The sequence below is a fragment of the Rhinolophus sinicus genome, chromosome 3 (assembly GCF_057876585.1).
Source record: "Rhinolophus sinicus isolate RSI-liver-muscle chromosome 3, RSI-T2T, whole genome shotgun sequence".
NCBI classification, from domain to species: domain Eukaryota; kingdom Metazoa; phylum Chordata; class Mammalia; order Chiroptera; family Rhinolophidae; genus Rhinolophus; species Rhinolophus sinicus.
Window position 1 is genome coordinate 92375730 of NC_142503.1, and position 26877 is coordinate 92402606.

At 41.1% G+C, this 26877-nt stretch overlaps 1 protein-coding gene and 1 pseudogene across 1 annotated transcript; one reads left to right on the forward strand and one right to left on the reverse strand.

The window, feature by feature from the left end:
• YWHAG (tyrosine 3-monooxygenase/tryptophan 5-monooxygenase activation protein gamma) lies at nucleotides 1–25247 on the forward strand. The gene is made up of 2 exons (XM_019752761.3): nucleotides 1–548; nucleotides 21906–25247. Exons 1-2 carry the CDS (start codon nucleotides 462–464, stop codon nucleotides 22560–22562), a joined length of 744 nt encoding a protein of 247 aa, XP_019608320.2. The 5' UTR covers nucleotides 1–461; the 3' UTR covers nucleotides 22563–25247.
• On the reverse strand, nucleotides 10020–11938 carry LOC148758529 (ATP synthase F(0) complex subunit g, mitochondrial pseudogene; annotated as a pseudogene).
• Nucleotides 25248–26877: the final 1630 nt, after the last annotated feature.

Here is a 26877-nt window from a genome sequence, read left to right on the forward strand (position 1 = left end):
CTGGCAGGGCGGGGGTCTGAAGGGGGAAGGGTGAAGTGGACTGCGTCTGGAGAAACTGGGCCGCAGGACGCCGAGTGAAATGAAGAACGGGGAGTGCTGGGGTGCAGCGGAGAAGGAAGGGGACGCCTAGAAGGTGGCGGCAAGCGGATTGGGGAGGAGGGGACGCACGAGAAGCGGAAGGGACGGGGAGGAGCCTGGGCGGGGTGCGCGGGCGGGCGGGGCTAGTTGCGTCACGGCGTGGGCGGGGCCGCAGGGGGTTGTCCGCCCGCTGCACGCACAGCAGCCGCAGCCGCCTCGCGCCTGGTCCCGCGGTCGCAACTTGAACCGCAGCCTCCGCGCCGCCTCTGCTGCTTGGTTCGTGGATCGGTTCCTCCGGCACACGGGCTCCAGCCGCGCCACAGCTGCCTTTCAATCCCTCTAGCCGTCCCGATTTACTTGTCCGGCCCGATTCAGCCCCGAAGATGGTGGACCGCGAGCAACTGGTACAGAAAGCCCGGCTGGCGGAGCAGGCGGAGCGCTACGACGACATGGCCGCGGCCATGAAGAACGTGAGTTTCTCCTCCCCTCCCCCGCATCGCCCCAGCCCATTCGCGGACGCGGGCCTTCGCGTGGACTGCCCGGGGACTAGTTGCCTGTCGCGACTACTGGGTTGGCCGCCCCTTCTCGTTCAGTGAGGGGACAGGGGAACGTCTCGATGATGGGAACCCGGGTTGTGACGCGGCCTCTCCCCAAGTATTCGCCGGAGCTGGCGTCGCTGCCTCCGCGGCCCTCCCCGGGCTCGGGCTGGGGCGGGGTCTTAATAGGGGAGGTCTCGGGAGCAGGGTCCCTGGATCCCGCGTCTTTGGAGCAGCTGGGGATCTGAGCGGGGTCCGTGGGCATCCTTTGTGCCCCACTTCCCCCTCCTCGCAGCCTGGGCGTGGGGGCGGGGGACCGCATGGATGCGGTTCCTCTTTCTCTCCCTGGTGTCTGGGCGGCGCCTTTCCCATTCACTGAGCAGGTCTCCCGGTTTCCTAATACTTACCCCTCTCCCCAAATCTTCCCCACTGCTGCTCCTGACAGATCCTTTAGAGTCTCCCCGGGGAAAATGTAGTCAGGCTCTCCTGAAAACCTGGGCTCAATGGTGCAAAATCGAAACCTCTTTTTTCACATTTTTCTTAACAAAAGACTCCTCTTTCTCCATTTCCCAAAGCAAAGTCCTCGTGCTTTAAGGAAGGGGGAACGTTTGTCTTGCTAGCGTTTTTCATTGATTGTTCTCAACCTGTCGTCTCCATTTTCCCCTAATGTTTTGTATTGAAAAGGGTAGGTATTGTCTTCAAAATAAAGGTTGTGAATTTAGCTAACTGGTTCAATTTGTGACATGCTGTTTCTTTTTTAAATACAGGCACACATCTGTTGAAATTCCAATAAGTTGAAAAAATACTCTCTGATCTGATATTGCAAACAAAGCGGTGGTGGGAGGCAGTATCAAGTCATTCCAGAAGATTCTGCATTTGTCATATTGCAGAGAGCCTAGACTGGGTGGAGGCTGGGAGGAGTTATTTTAAAGGGGAAAAAGTCTTTTTTATTTTTTCCCAATTTGTTTTGTTAGATACAGCTGAGGCTTTTTTTAAAAAAAAAGCTAGCGCATCCTCATGCTGATGAAAAGAGAATACTGATCTCCAGTTGTCGCATTTTGTATAGGATGCAGATTCCTGCCTGTATTGCACCATTTTCTCAGTAACACTACATTTATCTAACGGCCTGTCAACGACTTTGGTACTCGAGGGGAGGCATTGAGCATTACTAAATGAAACATGGCAAATTATTCAATTCATGATTTAGATTTCCCACTAACTTAATATTTAAATTCCCGCCTTATGTAACCAAGATTTTAAAGTGTATCTCCAGCGTGAGGTGGATTTATTTAGAAGTGTACCTTGCGCGTTAAATGTTTAATGAAGCGGTACAGGTATTCAGATTCCTGAATAACTTCACTAGTTCACAGAGGTGATGATGCTTTTATATTTAGGCCAGCTACGTGAACAACAAAGGTTTTACATCTCACTAAGGAAGAGAATTGGTTCTGAAATTGGTAGTACCACTGTATTAATATGTTGCCACAGTTGCTGTCTTAAAACATTTTAAAACTGGAATGATAGAAGTTGCACTTTTAATAGTTGGAAATGTCTTTAGTTCATGTTATTTAGATTCTTCTAATTTTTCCATGTTTCTAGTTTCACAGGAAAGCGAGTGACCTCGCACCTATATCCATAGCAACCCAGTGATGTCACACACAATGACACAGAGGCTGCAATGCACCTAAGGGCTGGTAGGGAGTATGCAAATGGCATTTGTCCAAGGTAATGCAGAAATTAGCTGATAAGCCAGGTGGAGTTGAGTACTTCATCTCCCACCAGATAAGAATTGGTGCAAAAATAAGAATTTCATTTACCCTTAGACATGCAAATCAATGACCTGTGCTTATTCATGTTCCTATTTCTAGTTTTCTCACAAAAGTTTATAATTTGTATTTTTAAACATTGGTCTCTATTAAAATTGGGCAATGATGAATAAAGATAGAAATTTTAAACAAGAATGTTTTATGGTCATAGTGCAAGGGTGGGCTGTATACTTGGGTTTATTGCAAATTTACTTGGCAGGTTTTAATAAAAACCTTAAACAGTTAAGACTTCCCACTAGATCATTTGCAGTAAATGTTAGGGAATGGGAATCTATTACAAAACACTTTCGGATTTGGCAAAGTTCTCTTTTGCTTTATTAATGCTTCTGCTCCTTGATGGAGCTTATAGGAAAGAACAGTTTGTAAAATAAAGCAGACCTTTTTTTCAAATCTGTTTACTGTGATTTTGAAGAAGTACGTTTACCTCAGTCCTCATTTTCCTCATCTGTAAAATGGGTCAGTACCTGTTTGAAAAAGTTGTGAGGATTAAATAAATGTAGTAGGTGCTCAAAAATGGTAACTATTTATAAAACTTTGTTTCTTCCTTTTATAAAAATCATCTCATCGTGGAGCATTTGGAAAATACAGGAAGATATAAAGAAAAGACTCAATCCTGCCACTCCAGTGAGCTCTCTGAAATTGCCTTGCTGATAGAGGGATAAAACTTACTTGTATTTAATAATATTATCCTAGTAATGACACTGTTGGGACCTGTGCAACAGAATGGTAGTTGTATGTGGATAACCAGGAGAGAAGTAATATGTAGTATTTTGAAAGGAAAGAAGGAAGTTTAGTCTTTTAAGACAAACGTGTAGTCTTGTATTTAAGGAGAAAGTGAATACTTAGATGATTCCTAGTGGTTAGACAATACTGTGTTGTCCTTTGGATTTTAATAGCCTCTTGAGAAGTTAATAATCTAAGTAGGCTACTGATACGGTATTTGCCTGGGGGGTAGGGAGAAAAAGGTTCTGGGCTACTAATTTTGTTGAAGTTACTGGGTTAAGCAATTTAACTCCGTGTGTGTGGGGCATTGGTGGCAAAAAGCTATCTTAATTATATTAAAAAGTCTTCCTAGTAGAATCGATATACTTTAAAATTCTTACTATCTTAAGTATTCTGTTTTTCCTACTAGCTCTTCCAGGAGGCTAGATCAATAGCCATTATCGCTAATGGAGTAATACCTCTGAAGACTCTTCAGAGGTGGACTTCTGCCAGCCATTATTGAGTCGCGTGGTTTCAGTTGTTCTTTGGGGTGGAAAGAATACACAACATTTTGCTTTCTATGTGTTATCCTTCATGATAACTGAAATGAATATTAACTGCTTTCTGTAATTATTAAAAATCTCGTATGTATCTTTTTTAATTAGTCCTTTGGATAACTGCCAACACTGGGAAGGATTTTGTCCATTAGTACTTGGGAAGCCTTATTTATTACATCAAACTCTAATATTATTAAAACGAGTGGAAAAAATGACCTTGCTTTTATTGAGATAAAAGTCACATAACATAAAGTGTACAATTCAGTAGTATTTAGTATATTCACGATGTTGGAAAAAGTGAGAAAACGGTATCTTTAAAAAGTGATAATGGTCTGGCTATAGCTGGCTGGATTTTAAAACATAACCGATTCAAGAATGTGTCAATAATGGAGGGCCCACAACAGCGTAGCCAGTGGTAATCAGTATCTCTTTGTTTTCTAACTTCTGAACCATTTCAGTGTACATTTTAAAAAAGGACTAGGCTAGGTTTGTATTTCCATTAAAGTTATAGAGCTTAAAAACCATATGACGTTCACCCAAATAAATAAGAACAATTTACCTGAAATCAGAGCAAACTATTCACTATTTGGAGATTACGGAAATGGTGCTGGTGTTCATTCTACACCTCGTTTTCCACCAAGGCTGACTTTGGTGAAAATGGTTTCCCTGCTGTGTGGCAGCAGTCCCCTGGGGAACACTGCAGTCCTGAGAGCTGTGAGCTGGTCACACATGGAATTCTAAACATGGATTCCCTTCAATAAAAGATTAAATGCATTGTTTTGGTGCTTCTGAAGCCATCAGGAACTTCTCACCCCATGTCACTAACCCTAGCCCTTTTATCTGGCAGGACATCTGATTATTTGTATATTCCCTACCAGATTCCATGGGATGTGAAAGAAAAGCAAAGACCACTTTGCATGTTTAATAGTCAAGGAGGGGGGGGGATCACATATAAACCACTTTTTTTTTGTGGTATTTTCTAAGCTCTGTTTCTTAGTGCTTGACCAGATATTTTGAGACTATAATTTTGGGGGGCTGTATTTGTCTTCATAGGTTTTAAAGTCTACCAACAAGTACCAGCTGCCTTAGGGCCTTTCATAATCTTTTCTGTTGTCCCCCAAATTCCATTTTAGATATTAGCTATTATTTTGGTTCACTAGCAAACCATATCATCTTACTTTAAATTGGCACTTGTAGAGACACTTGAAATTTTGATTTTACTAGTTTATGAATTTGAGTAGTCAAAAAGTAGTTACGTGAAAACTGATAAACAAAAATTCCCAAAAGAAAGCTTTAATTTTAAGATAAATGGTTAAATAACTGGTTTGGTCCCATGGTTTTGCAGAAACAATAAAAATTGTAAATCTGAATTTGCATGAGTTTTTTTCCTTTTTAAAGAACTGGTAAAGTCTAAGCCAAGATTTCATCACCCTTTCACTTGTAAAGGTATGTCCCCCAGAGGTAGGTTTTTCTTTACCTGAGTTGAATACTGTTAATGTACCACAAAGCATTAGTTGGGTAGTGAATAGGTAAATAGAAATGAGACTGTTCTTACATACACAGATTTTTAACGTGACATTAAAAAAATTAATTTCCAAATAAACTCATTGGTCTTATTTTTTTAATCTTTGGAGTGAGATATTTTTGGAGAGCTCTAAAGCCAGACTTTGAGTAGGGCCTAGGTGTAGTGTCCCCTCTCCATAATTCTGTTACTAGAACAGGGGTGTCAGAGCTGGGAATATGACAGTGACAGCAATGGGCAGCTGAACATGCAATGACAGTAGTAGCTCAAGAGGAATCCCTTAGCTGCCCTCCCCCACTGCTGAGGGAAGAGCAGCTGCAGTTGGGAGAAGTGAGAGGGCTAAGAGGTAACAGGAGAAGCTTAAAAATGCAGGTTTGTTTTGAAAGATCATTAAATTTCTTTAGCTTTCTGAAAGCAATTATTAATATGACACTTAAGCTACCATATTTAACCTAGATTAGGAAACAAAGTTGCCCATGGTGCCAGTACTTGGAGGATGTAGAAATAAGCTTAACATTATTTGACTGAACCTTTCAATTCAATACAATGCTCCTTTTGTAGCAGTTTAACATGAAACAGTGAAGGAGTATGTCTGCATTGGAGGCCCAGCGTGGGTAGTAGCCATGTGAATAGCCCGTACTCCCTGCCGGTACTTTCACATGAGGCCTGCCTGGTACGGGTAGACTGGTGGATGGTTCTTTTCAGATCATGCTCTGCTCTTCACATATGAACCACATCTGGTCTTTTCTAATTACATCTGTGTAATAGACATAGAAACTTTAAAGTTTAGATACTGTATTTTTTTCCTACTAGGTTGAAAATGACCCAATCCAGAAGGGCAAGGAAAACTTGATAGGAGGATAGGAACGGTAGGAAAGGGCATTCTGAGGCCAGGAAAGCTAGTGGGAACAAATGAGGAAGGAAGGAATATTCTAGAATATCTTGAATTTTGGGATGCTGTGGTTTTCTAAGGGAGTCTGGTTTTTGGAAGGCTGTTATCAATGGGATTGACAACTGAGTGGCTTTAGGATGCTAGAAAATTTGGGGAAAAATGACAAACATTGTCACTGTAATGTCCCCATGGAGGGCTATTTCCATCATGTCTGTCTGCAGAGTTTAGGCTTGCTTTTGTGTGTTGCCTTTTTCTCTTGACATTTCAAGGATATTTTCTGTCTTTAGTATTTTCAATGGCTGAATAATCCTATGGATGTATCAGTTTAACTTTTTTATTTAGCATTTAGGCTGTCCAAATTTATAAGTAATACTGCCATGAATATCTTTGGGTCTGAAGGTTTCAACACAGTTTATGCATTAGGACAGAGACCCAAAAGTGGAATTGCTGAAGGAATGGCCTAAGAATAATTTTTAAGGATCTTGAAACCACCACTACTCAGTATCATCTCTTAAAAGTTTTGAAAAATGTAATTGTTTGAATAGGTATTATACGTACACATTCAAAATTCAAGGATATGCTATTGCTCTTTGTATCCAAGAAGAAAAAATGGGGTTGAAATTGGGGAAAGCTTGAGTGCTAGCTTATTTGGCAAGTCTCTTTTGCTTTCTTGTGGTTGGAATGATTGCCTTAAAAAAATACGGAAACTTTCAGATTTATATAAAATAAAGATGACTAGGTTATATAATGTACCCCCACATGTAACCAGCTTCACCATTTGGCAGCATATTGGCCTGTCTTATAGCTACGTACTTTCATATTCTTCCGTCCCTTTGGGATTTGCCACCTTGGAGGATGGCTTTTTATTGAACTAAAATTACCCATATTTGCCACAAATGCTCAACTTACCAGCAGGATCTCTTTACATTCCAATTTGGCAACCTCAAAGTGTAGTTTCTTGCTTAAAGCTTTTGATTTAGTTAGCAAATAATTATTCCTTGAATTTAAGAGGAGTGTTTCTTTTCAGTGGGCACCATGTGCTGCTTCCCCTCTGCCTTTACTCAGGAGGGGTTGGTGGAAAGGCTGGGTGGGTCACTAGTGGGGAGGGGAAAGATGATGGCGGTGTCTGAGGGTTAAGAGAAGGGTTCTATCATTACAGGACTTCATGCTTCCTAAAGTTTTTACTGCCTAATTTTCTTTGAAAGGACAACGAAGGTAGATTCTTTTTTCAGTTCTAGCCTTTATCACTAATCCGATAGAAGAACTAAAACCCAATTGATTTGTTGAGGACAATGAATAAACAAGTTTTGCTTTTGTTTGGCTTTGCTGCTTGCCAAGCATTTTTTAAAAAATCATTTTGCCTTAAAGTCAGTATACTGCTGGGTGGGTGGGTGGTGGATGGATGGATGGACAGGAAGGAAGGAAGGAAGGAAATAAATATACTGTCTGGACCCAGACAGCCTGGGTTTGAATCTATGCTCAGAAGTACGGAGCTGACCGGAATAATGATATAAATAATTTAGGTCGGTATACTGCCATTTTACTTATTTTTTAACATTTGAAGGTCCTGCAGGTAAAGACTTCATAGATGTTTGGAACTTGATTCATTTCTCGAGGAACAGCTTTTTTTTTTTTAATCCAGTAAGTGGATTGAATTTTTAAATGCATACAACATTTCTATTGACATTACTTATTTAGAACTATGTCTAGCATATAGATTTTCAAAAACACTGAATTATAACTAGTTCTTATTTTGGATATATGGGACTCTTGCATTTTGATCATTTTTCTCTTCGTAAGCTGGCTGGCTATATACATATATATATACACACACGTGTTATACATACACGTATTTTTAACAAATGATGACTAAAGACAAACGTTTTAGCAAGTGTTTATATCTGTTGTGAAAATCATGAGTACCATTGTTTACTGGGCTGTTGCAGTATAGCATTGCTCTGAAATGTAGATGAGTGAAACTAAGCGTCTGGACCACAATGGAAAACTTGGGGTACATTTTTGTTACGACTTTTTAAAAATACCTGTTCTGTAGGTTTTCTGCACTGACTAAAATCTTTTGGGGAAGATAGAAGATTGTAGGTTACACACTCTTAGATAATATACTGTAATACAATTTGACATTTACTGTCACTTGGGAAGCATCATTATATACGTTTCCCACTTAATTTCACAACAGTTTTATAAAGCGATACACTCCCATTTTACAGATGGAAATGTAATTTGCCTAAGGCTTGAGCTAAATTTTTTTTTCTTTAAATCTAAGGATCTTTTAATAGGTTTTTTTAGTTTTCAGAAAAGAGTCACAGGTAATATATTTATGGATAGTGGTGATTCTTTAGCTGTTGTCTCATTAATTGACTTATTTTCATTAATTTTAGTAAATGTTCCATTGTCTGCAGAAGCATTAAAAACACTTTAAACTACTGTATATTTAAGTTTTTCATTTAGTTGTGCATGAGAGGGTCGTTATGTAGTGTAGGTTAAAATACAGAACAAATTTCCTTTAGTCCTAAGGTATATTACTCAACATGAGTGTAATTTGGTTTATTGTAGAAAACATTTGATCTCATGATTGTGGTATGTTTTAAATATCATTTAACAAAGGAGGACTTCAGATTTTTAACGTGAGTGGGTAAGTACTGTAGGCTTTGCCATTGGAGTCTTACAGGTATTTGCAGAAGGTGAAAGATTACCACCCAGAACTGAATGAAAGCGTATACCTTACTTGAAAGAAATGGGAGGAAGCTGTGACCATTTTGTACATCAAAATAATATGCCCTTGTGTGGAATTCACAAGCTGGAGTGTGAAAACATGTTTTGAGGGGAATTGGGTGAAGATCAAAGAAAAAAGATGGTAATTGGAATATTTTGTAGACGTTCTAGGCAGGTGGGAGAAGTGAAGGATACTGATCCAGAATCACAAAGGGAAGATAGAGTTGTGATGGGGGATTATTGAACATTTGTGGGACTATTCACTCCACACATAAAAATTGAAGTGAGCCCAGGGCTGTGGAATCATTGCGGTCATACTGAGCATTAGGGGATATCATTTACTATTAGGGGACAGTAGCACTCGACTAAGTATGGTAGCCTCAGGCCTTCAGGGCACCACGCTAGTACTGAGGTGGTATCCCCACTCCCAGACAGCTGAACTCCCTTCCAGTACCACATTGTCCATCAAATATGGCTCTTGTTTCCTAGAGGACGTGATGCCAGAGCAGTAGCTTGGGGGTCGAGGTGGAGGGTTGAGGGGAGAAGGAAAGGTTGGAGGAAAGAATGTTCAGACAGGGAAGAACGTGTTTAGCTTTGGGATGTACAAGGAGCAGAATCTGTTCTATGCTTATTTATTCGCTATTGGTTACACTCGGAATACTGCAGTCATGTGCCTTTGGGGGAATAGTAGGAACTGCGTCTAAAGAGGGAAATGGGTCAGTTCATGACGGGCCTTGTGGAATTTGTGTTCTTAAGCTATGGAGAGCCATTGAGGAATTTTTAAGTAGAAGAGAATCATCATCTGATTTTAGGTCTTGAGAGCATTGGTAACAGTGTGGAAATTGAGTAGGAAGACAAGCCAGCGACCGGAAGGGAGACTGATTAGTCTTGCAGGGTCTGGGCTGCAGCGACGCCGGCCTGGACAGGGCAGCAGCCTTTGCCTGAAGGCAGAACAAGAAAGGAAGGAAAAATGATGGGCAGGATGGATTAAGTAAGTCGAGGCCACGCTGAGTTTGAGGAAACTTAAGTAGAGGTAAATAGAAACACCATGGTTTCATGTTAATACGTGAAAAGCACTTAGAACAATGTTTGGCAGAGTGGAAGCAGTTAGTGTTACCTGTTAATAAGTACAATGTTTATTTTTTGTTTTATTTTTTCTCCCCATCCTCCCGAGTAAAATGTTTCCTGAAGACCCACTGATGACCAGGCTCTGGTCTGAGATCTGAGAATGTAGCCTCTGCCCTCATAGTGGGCGTCCATCAGGGAAAAGGGAGAGTTGAAGTCTCATTAGTGACAGGAATGAGGAATAAAAAGACAACGCGTAAGAGTAGATATATATGCAGCAAATGGAAAGAATGCTGATAAAATGAAGAGAATATCAAGAAAGGTAGGAGTAGTCAGCTGCATTTGTTCTTTTTTTTTTAAATCATGTTTTTTTTTTAAGACAACTTTTTGGCGGTGGGGAATATTGGGGAGCAGTGTGATTCTCCCGGGCCCATCAACTCCCAAATAGTTCTTCAGTCTAGTTGTGGAGGGCGCAGCTCAGCTCCAAGCCCAGTCGCCATTTTCAATCTTAGTTGCAGGGGCGCAGCCCACCATCCCATGTGGGAATTGAACCAGCAACCTTGTTGTTGAGAGCTCGCACTCCAACTGAGTCATCCAGCCACCCCTGTGTTAGATTTTTTTTTTATGAATTAAAAATTAAAGATGTAATACTGGATATGTGAAATAGGAAGACATTTGATGACTTTAGTTACAGTGGAATGGGGTGAGGAGTGAAAGAATGTTGAAGAAATGGTTAACAAATACAGAAAATCCTTGCTTAACACCAATAGGCTCGGCAGCTTTGAGTGAAATAACATAAGGAAACCAAGGTTACCGCAGGCTAACTGATATAAATAAGAGTTAAGTTCTTATGGCGTCTCATCAATGTTATAATGAAATGACATTATTCAGGGACCTGCTGTAGAGACTAATTTTCAGAAACTGGATTTTGAAGGAAATAGAAGAGATGGGATTAAAAGGCGCCGTTTATTTTAATACTGTAATTGTACTGTTACAGGATTAAAAGAAGTAGGAGAACGGAAAATACGGGAAAGAGAATGACTGATGGGAATATGTTGGAAGGGGAAGAAACATCTTGTTTGACATACTGGGAGGAGGCAGCCAAAGGTACAGTTGTAAGGGCTTTGAAATTGGCTTATCTAGTGGTTACTTTGAAAAGGAAGGAAAGATTGCTAGGCATTTAGTGCTAAGGGCACAGCTGAGGTGAGAAAAACCTTAATTTGTAGTGACTACAATCTGTACTTTTTTCTTGGTGTCTCTGTCCACCTTGCCTATATTGGGGTATAAGAGTAGAAAGCCTGGGTGGTTGGATTGATGGAGCACTTGGGTGTTTAAGAGTTGGTACAGCAGAAGGACAAGGCCTAGGAAAGTTGCTATTAATGCAGAAATAATGGAATTGATGAATCTTGATGAACCTTGGAAGGAAGTAATAAGAATAAAGCCTAACAGGAAAGAGCTTAGAGAAAAAGGGGTTCAAGAGTAAGTCCAGTAGGTGGGAGTAAGGACTGGTATTGGAGAATAAGAGTTTGATTTGATTTGATTTTTTTTTGATACAGAAAATACTGATTTTGACATTTTATTCAAATACCAGTCTGATCACACATGAGTCCAAGAACACAAGTAATAAACCAAAAAGCAACAGATGCTAAAGATTGGTCTTCAAACATGATAGCCAGTGATGCCAGGCTTGCCTATGATCTCGCTGAACGACAAAACCACAGCCGCACCTCGGTGGCCACCAAATTAAGCAGAGCTTCCTTAACTGTGAGCTGTTTGAAGCCACCAGTCTGAGCACGATTGACTATTTTTTTCAAGCTCTGAATAGCTGTAGGGATCTTAGCAGGGGTTGGAGGAACCAGCCCAACCTTGACATAGGGCCAGAATGTGGCCAATCGAGGCTTCAAGTAAGTCACAGCAGCGTTTAGCAGTGCCGGGGCCTTCTCTGCGAGGTTCCGGGCAAACTGGGCCGTGGTTCTAGGATGGAAAGTCAAGAGTTTGATTTTAAAAGTGGATGATGCTGAATGAGGTCAAGGGTGTGATTTGGGGATAATTTGTCAAAATCAGTGAGATAACTGAACTATTGTTTATAATTAATTTGGAGACTAGTCTTGGATAATGGAAGTATAACCAAAGGTCTGGACACACGTAAATGGTCTCAAAGAAAGTGAACATGACATTAACTCCAGGAAGAATTGTAGAAGCAAAGAAAAGGCCTGAAAGGGGAGATTATGAAGGAGTCAATATGCGTTTGTGAGAACCTGTTTGATCTTTAATTTCCACGTAACTAATTTTTAGACTAGAATTATTTGACTACTAGCAAAAGGAGTGCTGGAACATCGTATGTCTCAATTTTTGGAAGACATTCGATGGGTGTTCTCCTGATATGTGGGGTTAAATAGCAATCTGCAAAGCTTTGAAATATGTCCTAATTGTCAAAAAGTGAGATCACATTGGAGCAGCAGGTGGAATTTAGGCTAATGAAGTTGCCTTAGTTTTTGCTTAAAGTCCTGTACCTTGGCTGCAGATTCAACAGGTCATTACATTGGGTGCAGGTGGCGCTTAACAATAGTGCTTGTGGGGAAAATGACATAGGACCTTTGAGATTGCAATAGGAATTAGTAAGAGTTGTCAGCAGATTTGATTTCCAGAAGTTAATTTATGTAGAAGTTGACACTGCAAAAGTTGAAAGAAGCATGTTTTTGTTTCAGTCAGTCTGTTGGTTGTATAATAGTTTTGGTCTAGACTAGCTCCAGGAGGCTGGATGAACTACAAAGCTGTGGAAGGTTCCTGATCCACAAGCACTTTTCTTTTCTTTTAAAGGAGGGCACAGCTCACAGTGGCCCATGTCAGGAACTGGCAACCTTGGTGCTACCAGCACCATTCTCTAACCAACCGAGCTAACCAGCCACCCCAACACAAGCACTTTTCAAACCTTTGCGTGCCTCGTACTTGCTAATGTTCCACTAGCCAAACCAAGTCACATGACCAAGCTCAGCTTATAGGGGTGGAGAAATATGTTCCATTTCTTGATGGAAGGAACTGCAAAATCCTATTAAAAAGGAAGGCGGTATATGCAGGTTTGGGAGGGACTTATTCGGGCCATTTTTGCACAGTCTGGGCTGGATACATGTAGATTCATGTTGTCACTTAACAAACATTCAGAAGGGATTGTTAAGGTACCATGGTGATTCATTGGTGAGTGAAATGTGCCACCTGCCCTTAAGGACTTGAGGGCTTTTTTTTGTTGGGGGCGGGAGGTACATAACAGCACAAGGCATTAGAAATAACATAAAAGGGGCAAGGTAAAAGTTACTAATACATAAGAGTAAGCAGTTATTAGTTCTTCATGAGAATTTGTCAGAAGGCTTCAGGAAGTAGTGTAGCATTTGAATTAGGCATTGAAGGTATACAGAGAATTTTTCTTCATGGGTTCTGGAGGTAAACTTGTTAGGTGGCTGGAAAAGCATGGGAGCCGAGAACTGTGGATGGCTTGGAGCAGGGTTTTTCTACCTTGGCACTATTGACTTTTGGACCAGATTATTCTTTGCTCTTGTAGGGGGCTGCCTGTATGTTGTAGGACGTTCAGCAGCATCCCTGGCCTCTGCCCAATAGATAATATCTCAATGGAGTTGTTTTTAAAGAACTCCTGCACTATGCCGTAGTTAATACAGCACTTTCTCACATACCAGCTTATTTCATTTCTTCCTCCCCCAAATAGATTTATGATAAAACTAGCAATTATAAATATTAGCACATTTGTTTCGCAAACGAGCATATTTGGGGGGGAAGCCTCAGAATGGTGAGGGGAATTGTATGCAGATCATAGAAAAAGTAAGTAGAGAAGACCAGGAACATGAAACTATCTTTGCCTGTTTGAAGAATTGATTCTGGCCCGAAGAGGTAAAATTCTTAAGGCTAACAAGTGGCAGCTGGAGGGAGATAATGGACGTGAAGTCCTTCTGGAGGTGGATACAGGCCAATTCCTCACAGAAGTTGTGCAGGTGTAGGGGAAGGAAGACTTTGGTATGCGTGTAGATTGTATTTTGGGAAGTGCATTACCTTAGTCTAGTGGTGGGATTGAATGCTTCGTAATGAAAAATACCATGGTAAAGAATGTAAGGTTCTTACCCCTTTTCATTTGTTTTAACTGTACCTGAGCAATAAACTTTTCTTGTCAGTTTTGTTTTCCATTTTGGAAAACAAAATGGAAATATTTTGTTTTCATTTTCCTTATATATACCTATGAGTGGAGTTGCTGAGTCATGTGGTAACTCAGCATTTTGAGCATTATGCTTCAGCTCTGAACCTGGAGAAATCGGTATGTGTGGATCTCATGAGGTACTGGACCTTCCAGGGTCGGGCTGCTCGGGAGAGTATTTTACAAAAAACTTGCCCGCCTTGGTTAAGGTGAGTAGTGGAAAGCATGTGGGATTTTGAGCCATTTGATTTGGGTTCCCTTCTTTGGCTCCGAGTCTTAATTTTCTTAACTTTAAAATGGGAATAACAATACTAAATCATAAAGGATTAATTATCTGGAGGGCCAAAAGAGAAACTACAATTTTGGTGAAAAACTCATTTCTGATATTACAGAAGTTATTTAGAAAAATACAGAATAGATGATACTTCCTTAACCTGATAGAAAAAATATCTTTTAAACCAAGGGAAATATTTAAGAATGAAACGCTGGCAGTATCCCATTAAATTCAAAACAAAGATGCTTATTACAAATATCGTTAACACTGTCCTTGCAGTAAGATGTGATTCAAGTACAAGAAATAACACTGGGAAATGACAAGTGATGCTTGGAAACTATAAGATTACGTATGTAGGGAATAAACTGAAAAACTGTTAGAATTAATATGTCAATAAAACAGGGCTGAAATCTATAGCTTATATTTTATATATCAGCTGTAATCTCTGACATAATGAAAGATTTTTATACAACTAAAATAAGTTTTTAAAAAAGATATTCTTGGTGGAGAGGGTTGGTGAGCACAAAGCAACAGATGTGGGTTTGAGTTCGTTGTTTATATCAATAAACTTGTTTAGGGGCGGCTGGATGGCTCAGTTGGTTGGAGCTCTGAGCAGGGTTGCCGGTTCGATTCCCACATAGGCCAGTGGGCTGCGCCCTCCACAACTAGATTGAAGACAACGACTTGGAGCTGATGGGCCCTGGAGAAACACACTGTTCCCGAATATTCCCTCAATGAAATAAATAAATGAATAAAATGAAAAATAAACTTGTTTATACAACTACTGACTTTGGACTTTTTGAAAACTTGGTTTTCAAACTCAGCTTTACACTTTAATTGTAGATATGATTAACAGGGCAAATTATGGAGCGGGGTTCTTTGAATAGGTACTACTGGTAACAGGTCAAAATTCAACCTTCTCAACCTTGGCTGCCTTTCAGCTTCTGTTTTCAGACCCTTCTAGAAGTATACTGATAATACAAATCCTTTTGTGATGACTGTCTAGAATTCCATTCCCTGGGTGTATCATAATCTAACTAATCTCTTATCAAAGATCATTTAGGTGGTTCCAGACTTTAGCTGTTAAAACTAACGCTGTGAATCAGTTTCCAGGAATGGAATTGCAGTCAAAGGTTTTGAACATTTGTGGTTTTGATACTCGTTTCCAAATTGCCCGCTGTAAAGGCTGCACCAGCTTCCAGTTTCCAACAATGGGTGCGAGTGCTGTTCACCCATGCTGTCACCTTGACGATGAGTCATCAAACTTAAAAGTTTTGCCAATCTGATAGGAGAAAAACCAACATTTATAATGAATGAGGTTAAATACTATACCTGTATTTTCCTTTTCTTTCAACTGCCCATTCCTTTTGCCCATGTTTTTTTATTACTGGTTGGTTTTAAATTCATTTTAGGAGGTCTTTATGTATTAGAGAAATTAGCCTTCTCTCTGATGTGTTGCAGTGTTCACATTATCAGAGACTTTGCATGGGAGAAAGCACAGAATTTGAAGCCAGCGGGCTCGAGTTTGTGTCCCTGCTCTGCTGTGTGTTAATGGTGTAATTAGAAAAAGTTAGGTCTCTGCATCATGCCTGTCTAGTTAAAGTACAATGTCCCCTGCAGGGTAGTTGGGAAAAGAACCACAGGACTTGGTGAGCTTGGCCCTGAGTATGCCTTGGAAGTTTCATGATTCTTCTAGGATGTTCCTCTTCCTAGAGTGTTTCCCTTCTGCAATTTTTCTCAAGTGCATGCTGCTGGATTTTAAAAACCCAGCTAAAGTTGTTATTTCCTAATTAAAATATTCTTTGAGCTTTCCAGGCAGAGTTTTTGCTACCTCGATAATACCTCTGTGACTGGTTCTCTAATGTGAATAAGCTTGTGTTGCCTCTTCGTGGACTGAGCATCTTGAGGATAGCTCACTGAATTTGGTACCTGTAGCACGCGGGGCAGGGTGACACATGCTAGATGTTCAGTGAAGGCTTGATGAATTACCTGATAAGGAGTGGCTTTAAGTATACTTTCCTTGTCATCAGACCTTATGCGACATATTATATCCAGTTTTCTAGAATGAATCTGTTGGAGGTCCCCAAGACTCCTCCCAGCTGTAATGATTCGCTAGGACGCAGCATAGAGTCGCACTTGTGGTTATGATTTATTACAACAAAGGAATACAAAGCTAAATAAAGCAGCACAGGGAAAAAGTGCTTGGGGTGAAGATCAGGGGAACCCAGGCACAAGCTAACTTTCAGTGATGGTCTCCCAGTGGAATCATGCAGGAGACGTGTGAAATGCAGACTACCGAGGGAACTCGAGACTCGGTGCCCAGGGGTTTCTGCCTAGCACATAGCAAAATTTTGAGACTCCTAGAAGAAAAACAGGTACTTAGCATAAAACACATTATTTGCAATTTTGGGACAGTGAGCCATTCTTATCTGGGAATGGTGGGAACCCTTCCAAAATCCAAGTTCTCAGATGCCAGCCATGGGTCATCTTTGCAAGCGGACCTTTCTAAAGATAGCAGTCTTGAGCCTGTTTGTTTTCTGCACAAAAAAAGTTAAGGCATTTTACTTAGATATGAGAGACACAACTTCAGATTATTTTCAAAAATTTTAGTTAGGTCATCTCTAGAATAAATGATTAATTGTATTCCAGCCAGAACAGTGTCACATTTATTTACAGTGGTATCAGTGAGTTGAAGATAGAGTGCTTTGAGTAAAAAGGTTAGAAAACTGTTATTCTCACTAACAGTTTAAGAAATAGGACTCCCCAAATCCCAGCTGCAAAGGAACCAGACGTTAATTAATTAGTGGCAGCTGTTCTCCCCTAAGAGTTGAGGAGAGAAACTTCATTGGGGCTGGTCACGAAGGCGCTTTCGACGCTGCTTATAGTGTGCTGACACCATGGCCCTACCTGCGCACGGATGCCCGTCTTGTACCGTGGCCCTACCTGCGCACGGTGCCCATCTTGTACCGTGGCCCTACCTGCGCACGGATGCCCATCTTGTACCTTGTCATCTTCTGGTTTGGGGCGGGGTGTTTGTATATAGCAATCACTGTGTGTACCTTTTTCATGGTCTCTTGCTTGGCCTTTCTGGTGATTGTATTCCAAACCTGGGAGGACAAAAAATACATGAAAGCCAAATGTCAAACTTAGTGTCTACTAGCTTTTTGTTTTTAAATAATCTAAAAAGAACAGTTTTAGGTTCATAGTGAAATTGAGTGGAAAGCACAGAGTTTCCATACTCTCCCTGCCTCAGCCCCGTAGCCTCCCCCACTGTCTACATCCCAGAGGGGTACATTTACAATGGACCTACATGGGCACGTCATCACCCAAAGGTCCACAGTTTACATTAGGGTTCGCTTGTGGTGTTTTACATTGTATGGATTTTGACAAATGTATAATGACGTGTATCATACAGAATAATTTCACTGCCTTAAAAGTTATCTTTTCTGCCTGTTCATCCCTCCTATCTTATTTTTTAGATGCAAACTTCAGTTCTTTTGTGGAGATTTTCAGCTTCTTAAATCAGTTTTATGTTTACCACCATTACTGTTATTGTGTAACATCTACATGAGGTTCTGTAAGATAGAAATACATTTTAAATAAAGATTAACTTAAGTTTTATCTAAGATTAAAACATTTAAATTTGCATTCATTACAGTTTAAGGTTCTTGATAAGTTGAGGAGTTTGTGAATGAGTTGGTGCTTTAAGATTTAGGGTCAGAAAGTCATTAAATAGCTTTCCAAGAATCTCAAGGGTTGCTAAAAGATTTCTCTCCTCAACTCTTAGGGGAGAACAGTTGACACTAATTAATTAATGTCTGGTTCCTTAGTGGCTGGGATTTGGGGAGTTCTATTTCTTAAACTGTTGGTGAGAATAACAGTTTTCTACTATTTTTACTCAGAGCTCTCTATTGAAAAAAACTTGAACTTGAGCTAGTATCACAGGATTTAAGAAATGAGAAACTTCAATTTTGTTTTTTTTTTTAAGAAGAACACAATGCTAGAAGATACAAACTTTCCAACACCCATGACAATAAATTTTGGAGATGGTATTTACAAGTGTTGCATTCTTAGAGACAATTCAATGAATGACTTTTGAAAAACATTACCTCTCTTCCCAAATGATGCATATCTCACATCTTCCCACATTGAGTAGTTATTCTATCTTGGTTAACCCTTTTTTGGACACTATGGGAATTCCAACTTTTTTGTCCTTTTGAAAAATTCTCTTGACTTTTAAAAGTAGTATGGTTGAGATCTATTTTAATGTGAAAATTATAGGTTAATTCTTGTACAAGTCATTTTGCTCTTAAGGATTTTTTAAAATTCTGATTCAAGGTTTTTAGAGGAGGCTTACTTTCCTTTGAGCGGCCATTTTAGAGCAGACTTTTTCCTCTTAGTTTTTCAGTGACAGAACATCTGGATATGTTCCAAATGTGGTTGAGTTACTGTATCTAAAGGTGATGTTGGCATTTCATAATATCCACGTTCAGGTTTGTCTGAACCTGACAACTAGACAAACTTTCCCTAAGCACAGATTGCTACCTTTGGGCTCTGCAGCCGAACTTAATTTGCTGCAGGAGATCTGACGGTATATAGCATACTGGTGAGGTCATTTGAGCTTTAAATAGTTACTGGCTCTTGAAATAAGGACAGCATGATTTAGGGGAAAGGCCAGAACCCTACCTCAGCGGCCTTAGGCTCTCTGGCTTCTTGAGTGGGAGACAGTTCTCAGGTTTCACTAGAGGCAGCTAGTCTTCAATATCTGCACGTTCCGTGAATATAGGCTCGAGTCCTGTGGTACCGTGCCCAGGCCTCCGGGTGGTTTGAAAGCCAGCGGGGGAATTTTGCTATCTGTGTAATACTACAGGTTGTGGAAAGGAAGTGATACAAGACAAGTAAGGAAGTTTCAGCTTAGAACAGAGAACAGAATGAAGTGGAGAAGAGCTACGTGATATATTATAGGAAGATAAGCTAGGAGATTATGTAAGAGACTGAGAGGCCTAGGGGAGAATCAAAATGCAGGAAAATTATTCAAGGTATTCTCAAAAATGCTCACATCTTTAGCATTTTACTGTGTCAGGAGCACTTTATTGTTCGTCAGATACACCCTTATAATAATAACCTTAGGAAAGAGGCAGAAATCTGTTTTCCAGATAAGCAAACCAGGGAGAGCCCAGACAGATGAAAGGCTTGCTCCCAGGGTCACTTAGTAAATGGTGGGACTGGGAAAACCCTGTCTTCTGGGTTATTTGAATATACATCAGAAATCAATAGGAATGACAGTGGTCTGAGGGCTGAGAACAGTGTTTCCAAAGCACAGAATTGGATGTGAGATACTAAAGCCTCCTTATTCAGGAGAAGCGGCGTTTCCACAGGATGAGCTAGGGGTCGTGGAGCAGAAAGCTCTTTGGTCCGGTTTCCTTCTGCTCTGATGTCCAGTGGACCAAACCCTGCTCTCATTCTGCGGTCTATTGTACTTGGGTCCTATCAGATAGAGGTACTGGTGTTTTCTAGCATTATAATGGAGAATCAGTAATGCATAGTAAAATTCTAACGTAAGAGAAACTACTGATCAGTTTAGGAAATACTTGAGTGCATATTATTTGCTGGATATTGTGAGAATTAGTAAGCAAGGCATGATCCATTTATTCAAAGCTTGCAATAAACGAATAAGTATGATTTGGTTTACATTCTGATTTAATTATCTCTACTGTTAAATTATACAACCAGTTTCACTAAGCATAACCTTCCCCCACCCTCCAGCTTTATAAAGGTGGAGTACATACCAAATGTAAATGGTTCAGACATAGAAAACAGTCTCTCGGTGTCAGCCCCACCCTAGCGCCATGGTTCAGCATACCTTTGGATTGTATCCCCCCACCCCTCACATCTATAAGTAGTACAATGTTATGTAGGAGCTAGGGTTGCTCTACGCAGGGGACAGTGAGGACCAGAGAGTAGCCAGTTTAACTGGGAGTGGAAGGTGGACGGGGGGGAGATTCCGTAGGGGACATTGCTATTAACTTGGTTCTTGACAACTGTGTTTTCCAGGCAGGAACACTGGGAAATATTCTAGGCAGGGGCGGAAGAACGAAGGGCAGAAGCATGAAGTTGTTTGCAATTAACATGTTACTGGAGCACAGGTACATGAGAGGCTGAGGCGAGGGAACCATCTAGTGTGCTGTACGACTTAGGAAATAGGGAATGATCTGGGATTCCTGAGTTGTGACAGCCGTGGACTTAGTATACACCAGTTTAGATATGATAGTTAACTAGACAAAAATGTAACCCCAGAATAGGAATAACAAGTAAGAGCTCTGTCCTTCTTGTAAAATTTTCTGTTTCGTATGGTTGTCATACAATACCGTGTTTCCCCGAAAATAAGACCTAGCCGGACAATCAGCTCTAACGCGTCTTTTGGAGCAAACATTACTGTAAGACCCGGTCTGATATAGTATAAGATCTGGTCTTATATAATAAAAACTGGGTATAGTATATAATATAATACAATATAATATACAATATAATATAAGACTGGGTCTTATATTAATTATTGCTCCAAGGACACATTAGAGCTGATGGTCCGGCTAGGTCTTATTTTCGGGGAAACACGGTAGTATATGGATGGCTCTGAGATCGCAGAAATCAGGTAATATAATTAAATGTAGTGTTAGTGACTTGATTTTTTATAAGCAGTTGTTTGGTAATCATAAAAATATGGAACATTGGTGTGCTTTTGCTTTAGTTTCCTCAAGGTGATTAATCTTTGAGATGATGAAGACCCTTTAGAAATGCCCGTATTGAAAGAAGCATTGATTCCTATTGGCCACTCAGCTCAGAAGTACTTTGCTTTCCACTTTTTTGTATTGCTAATTCTAATTCCTGTAAAACCCTGCAGCAAATACGTGTTCCCCAAGTTGCTAAAATATCTGTGTTCAGACTCAGTCCCATGCCCCCAATTTTGGCTTTCTGAGATATGTAATTCATATGATCTTAACACAAGAGCAGAAGAGCGTCCTTGTTTCTCAAAAGTCAACTTGAAGTTGACTCAATATATTCTCACCCAAAAGGGATGGGAAACGGAAGTAGACAGGGCAAGGTTAGGAGGAAGCTGTCATTCTGTTCTCTTAAAAAGAATGTTGAGGTGTATGTTATAAGCCATCTATACTTAAAATCCCTAGGATCAGTGTGCATGTAATATTACATGAGAGAACTGCTGACTTTTGCAATTTACGTTAAAATTTGATTTGTCATCTAATAGCTGGACTTGATAGTTCCTTCATGGAACAGCTATGTGCTAAGCGTGTGTCGTTAGGAGAGAAGCAGGGGTTCCGGCCCCATTGAGCCAGCTGCTCTTTTTGCCCCCTTCTCTGTCGCTCCTTCTACCTCTGTTCCCCTTCCATGCACCCGCACAGCCTGACTTTTTGTCTGTTAACTGTGTTTTAGTGGCCTAAGTATATGATGAACTCAGCTGACACCGACTGTACCATAACAACTCTTCATTCTTTCCTCCCACTAGGTGACAGAGCTGAATGAGCCCCTGTCCAATGAAGAGAGAAACCTCCTCTCTGTGGCCTACAAGAATGTAGTTGGGGCCCGCCGTTCTTCCTGGAGGGTCATTAGTAGCATTGAGCAGAAGACGTCCGCGGATGGTAATGAGAAGAAGATAGAGATGGTCCGTGCTTACCGTGAGAAAATAGAGAAGGAGCTGGAAGCAGTGTGTCAGGATGTGCTGAGCCTGCTGGATAACTACCTGATCAAGAATTGCAGTGAGACCCAGTATGAGAGCAAAGTGTTTTACCTGAAGATGAAAGGGGACTATTATCGCTACCTGGCTGAAGTAGCCACTGGAGAGAAAAGGGCGACTGTCGTGGAGTCATCGGAGAAGGCCTACAGCGAAGCCCATGAGATCAGCAAGGAGCACATGCAGCCTACTCACCCCATCAGATTGGGCCTGGCTCTCAACTACTCCGTTTTCTACTACGAGATCCAGAATGCCCCCGAGCAAGCGTGCCACTTGGCCAAGACCGCCTTCGACGACGCCATCGCCGAGCTCGACACTCTGAATGAGGACTCCTACAAGGACTCCACTCTCATCATGCAGCTCCTCCGCGACAACCTAACGCTCTGGACAAGCGATCAGCAAGACGACGACGGTGGAGAAGGCAACAATTAAGGCCCCAGGTGGACTGGCAGCGCACGCTGATGCTACTACTGCAGTCTTTATTTTTTTCCCATGAGTTGGGGGTCGGGTGGGGGAGGGAAAGGGAGGGTGACCTTCCTAGGGAGAAACCCACGACCTGTCCTGTCTTTGATCGCCTCTTTGACATTTTTGCCAAAATACCACTAGTGGAAAGTCAGGCTAGCTGTGCTGGTATTGGAGTAGCAGTCTCACACCGGCATATGGACTGTTCTGTAGATTAACGCAAGTGGAGCTGTCTTTAATTTAACTTATTGCTAGATAATAGGGTTTTAAGATGAAACGAAAACTTCAGTGGGATGGCCCTCATTCAATAAGTTCTGTGGTTCCAGTAAGGATTTTTATGTACATATGCTCTTGTCTTAAGTTTTGGGTACTTTCTATCTCATCTGTTTTAGCTGTGCATTTTTTTCAGGGTGTACTCTACCAAACATGGAATAGTTTAAATCCCAAACTGACAGACTTAGAACATAAGGTATATGTACCCTTATGGTTTAGGCCTTGCTAATTTTCTGAAGTCTCTGATTAGTTGACAGTATTAACACTAAATTGCAGTTTACAGTATTTCTACATTACAGCCATATGCGACATAAGTCATTGATTGTGCGTTTTCCTTTGCTAGTTATTTTGGCTTTCCATCCGTATTTAGCCTGACCCAGGGTGGCTTTCTCCTAGGCCAGAAGGCTGCCTGAGGAACATCAAGGCTACTTTAGGTTTTGGTTAATAGGTGCTTGGCAGGTGGCTGTGGGATTTTTGTCTTTCATTTTAACTTACATCCACCACAAAAAATCACTTTAATAGAAACGTTAAACACCACAAAAATAGAGAAAATTCAGGTCTGTATGTCATTTACCGTGTTGATATTTTCAGAGAAATCCTGATTTGTAAGCTGCCACAGCTCATTCCTCAGGGATTACGCTGCCATTTCACTCTTCACTTGAGTCTTCTGCACTGTACCTTCTGTGAATGCCACTCAGTGGGGTTATAGAAACTGGGTGGTTGTTTTGAGAAAGTTTGTGGTGCAGTGTATGAAAATTCAGGTGCTAGAAGCTTACTGGTAGAAAAATCCAAAAGGAAGAGCTCTTCATAAACATTCTGCCTTGATTTCGGGAGCCTTGTAAGTGTGTCAGTTTTTCCTCCTGAAAACACTCTTTCCCCAAGGAATTGTTATGAGAAAACAAATTAAAATCATTATTAGGTAATAAATACTTAACTCCTATTTGACCAAAACTTTTTTCTATGTATTTTTTTCTCTTTAATGAAAGCATAGAAATCAGAGATTCATTTCTCTCTTGTAATCAGGGCATGTTTCGGAATTGAAGGAAACCACATTGCTATTTCCACAAATTTTTCAGTTAGCTTTCGGTCCTTCATTCTCATTCTGGATAAATGTCTGAAAACACAATCTGTTGCATGTGTGTTCATTCACCTTTTGTATAAGATCATTAACAGTGTGAACTCCCGAGATAGATGATGACACTAAACTTGTTTTATTTAGGCAAGAAGAGTAGGGGTAATAATTGAGGAAACACCGACACTTGTTTTGCTAATACCAAAATTGAGCTTACAGTTATGAAATGAACATGTTGAACAGGATCCAGGTGACAATGAAGATAGAATGGTGATGATGCCTGTAACATTGCACAGTCTACCCAGCATGGCTTTGCTTAGAAGGTCCCCTTCCTATGCTAGAGCGAAAGTCCCCATTAACTGAACCCTACCAGAAGAACGACTAGGAGAAAGCTAGCATTCGTGCCGTTACAGGGCCCTCCAGTGAGTGCCAGGAACGCGAGAGGATTTGGGGGGGTAGGTGGGGCTTTCCTTAATTTATCTTCATGTCCAGTGAGCAGTGTTGTGTCCTTTCTTGTAGCATTTGGAAATGATTTACTGGAATTACAAAACCTATTTTTCTTTTAAATTTCAGCTTTGGCTCTGGCTGCTTTTTAGAATAATGCAAGATAAAATCATACCTGAGGGCTAAAAATGAAGAGGGAATGGGAGACTTGATATTTAAGCAGCTTGAATGGTTTCTTTTCTTTTCTTTATTTTTAAAGAAATGCACTTGCCTATGATACTGTCTCTCCAGTGAAATGATTACTCCATTACTCTATTGATACAATATTGTGCATGCTAGTGTTGTATTTCTATACAGTAGCTTGAAATTTATTAACTTATACTGTAGGTGTTATGTATTCCTATGACAAAAAATTAAGTCTTCAAATTTTTTAAAGTTTTTTTAATTTAATTTTTCCTTTTGGGAGTAAAGTTTGCTCTACCAAATAGTGATTGTAACAAATTGATCTGTATTGGATGTTGCTATAGTGACATGCAGTTATATATTTTGTTTTTAAGGGGGGGGAGCAAAAGAAACACCAGTGTTAGCTTAATCTTAATGTCTGGTGTTTGTCATGGTGAAATTATAACTATTACAGTGTAGGAGAACAGTGACTGTTCTCTGAATGAGCCTTTGTGCTTTTTGTCATGTTATGCAGTGAACTATTTTTAAGGTCTAATCAGTGATTATTTTTCCAACTCCGTGTTTCTCTAAGGAATTATTTCACACACGGACCATTCTTAGCAGTTTTCCTCAGTGATGGAATATCATGAATGTGAGTCATTATGTAGCTGTCGTACATTGAGCAAATAAACTTACAGATCTGATGTCAGTGCTGCATAAGTTTTATTTAATGCGTTTGAATTTTTCCTTTGTTTTTGTTTTTCAAGGTTTGAACGTGGGTGTTCTTTACCTGTCCCCCACTCAAAGAATGAGGTTGGACTGGGGGGAAAGGGACAAGGCAGTATATGTTGCAAAATGCCTATATCCAGGACTCAGGCCTGGGTTTACCGACCTTGAAAAATCATTGTACTTTTTAGGCCTTCATTGTTTCTCTTACAAAATGAGTGCCTTCAACTAGATCTTTGAAGGCAGGGTACAATTTGTGAGAAGTGCAGAGACCATAGTTTGAATCATGGCTCCCTTTGATCTTTGGGCAGATGACTAAACTTTTGAGCCTTGGGTTGGGAGGTGTAGGTCTAATAGGGTTACGTGCCTGGTTTAGTATCTCTCTGGTACTCTGATCGTGTGTCAGATGAATTAGTTCTTTGCCTTTACAAATATTGATAAATATACCATCTTGGGTTTTTCAGTCCTTCGGGGTGTTCAGCATCCTTGGTTGGTGTGGGCTGAGCTCTCAACTATAGCCGGTGGCAGCTGTCAGGCTGTGTCTACCACCTGAACACATCCATGACCCGGGTGTTCTGCCACAACCAGCTGTGAGGAGGGGTTGGTCTACAGGAAGCAATGCCAGGGCAAAGGCTTTCCTCCTCCATTGGCTTGGGTGTGTGTGTATAAAGGTGGGCGGGCACTGACCACACGGGAAGAAGATGGCTTTTAATTTGTTGAGAAATTTTAATTCACATTTTAGGAATAACACTGTAAGCCTAGGTATTTGCCTGTGTGCTGAAGGAATTCACCTGTGTTGGCTCAGTCATCACTCAGAATCACCCTGAGTGCCACATCAGGTATAGCCGTGGCCATGGCAGGTACAGCCGTGGCAATGGAAGTGACTGATGGGCCCAAGATCCTGCAACTCACTGATAAACCCATGTGGGAGCCCCAGTCTTCAGCCCTCCTGAGCTTTGCCTCCTGACACCAGGCTTCTGCTCAGCTAGGGGACTAAGACTGAACAGCAGCCAACATTCAGCGGCATTGACTGAGCTGTATAATGTGGGAGTTACTGAGGGTCAAGAGACCCTCAAATGATGCAGTGAGCAGGGTCCCCCGAATTCGATGTTGTGCAGGGGACCCTGCTCGCTGCATCATTTGTCGTGCGGGGAGGCCTGCGGGGCCTCTAGTCCCGCTCCCCACATAAGAACGCAGGCTATGGCTAGGCCAAAAAGGAACACCCACGGAGTCATAGATAGGGGAGTCACACTGCCAGTCTCACTGGAGGCTGGATCCACACGACCTGCAACCTGCTGTCTGCTTAGAGAAGCCAACCAACCAACTGACCAACCAACGCAGCCGTGGCAGTTATATCAGTAGCGAATTGGCTAACTGGTTACAGCTGACGGCCAACTAGCCACAGCTGACGGCCATCTACTACCCGAGTCAGCACCTTTCACCTGAGGCCGAGGGCCTGGAAACTGCTCTCTGGGACTCTGTCCCCACAGATGCCTTGCTAGCAGGAGGGTACAGATACAGGCGAGATCCGAACAGTCAAGCATATTGAAAATAACAGGCCAAAGCTCGTCAGAACCTGCTACCCTTATACCCTGTTCCTTTGGTGTA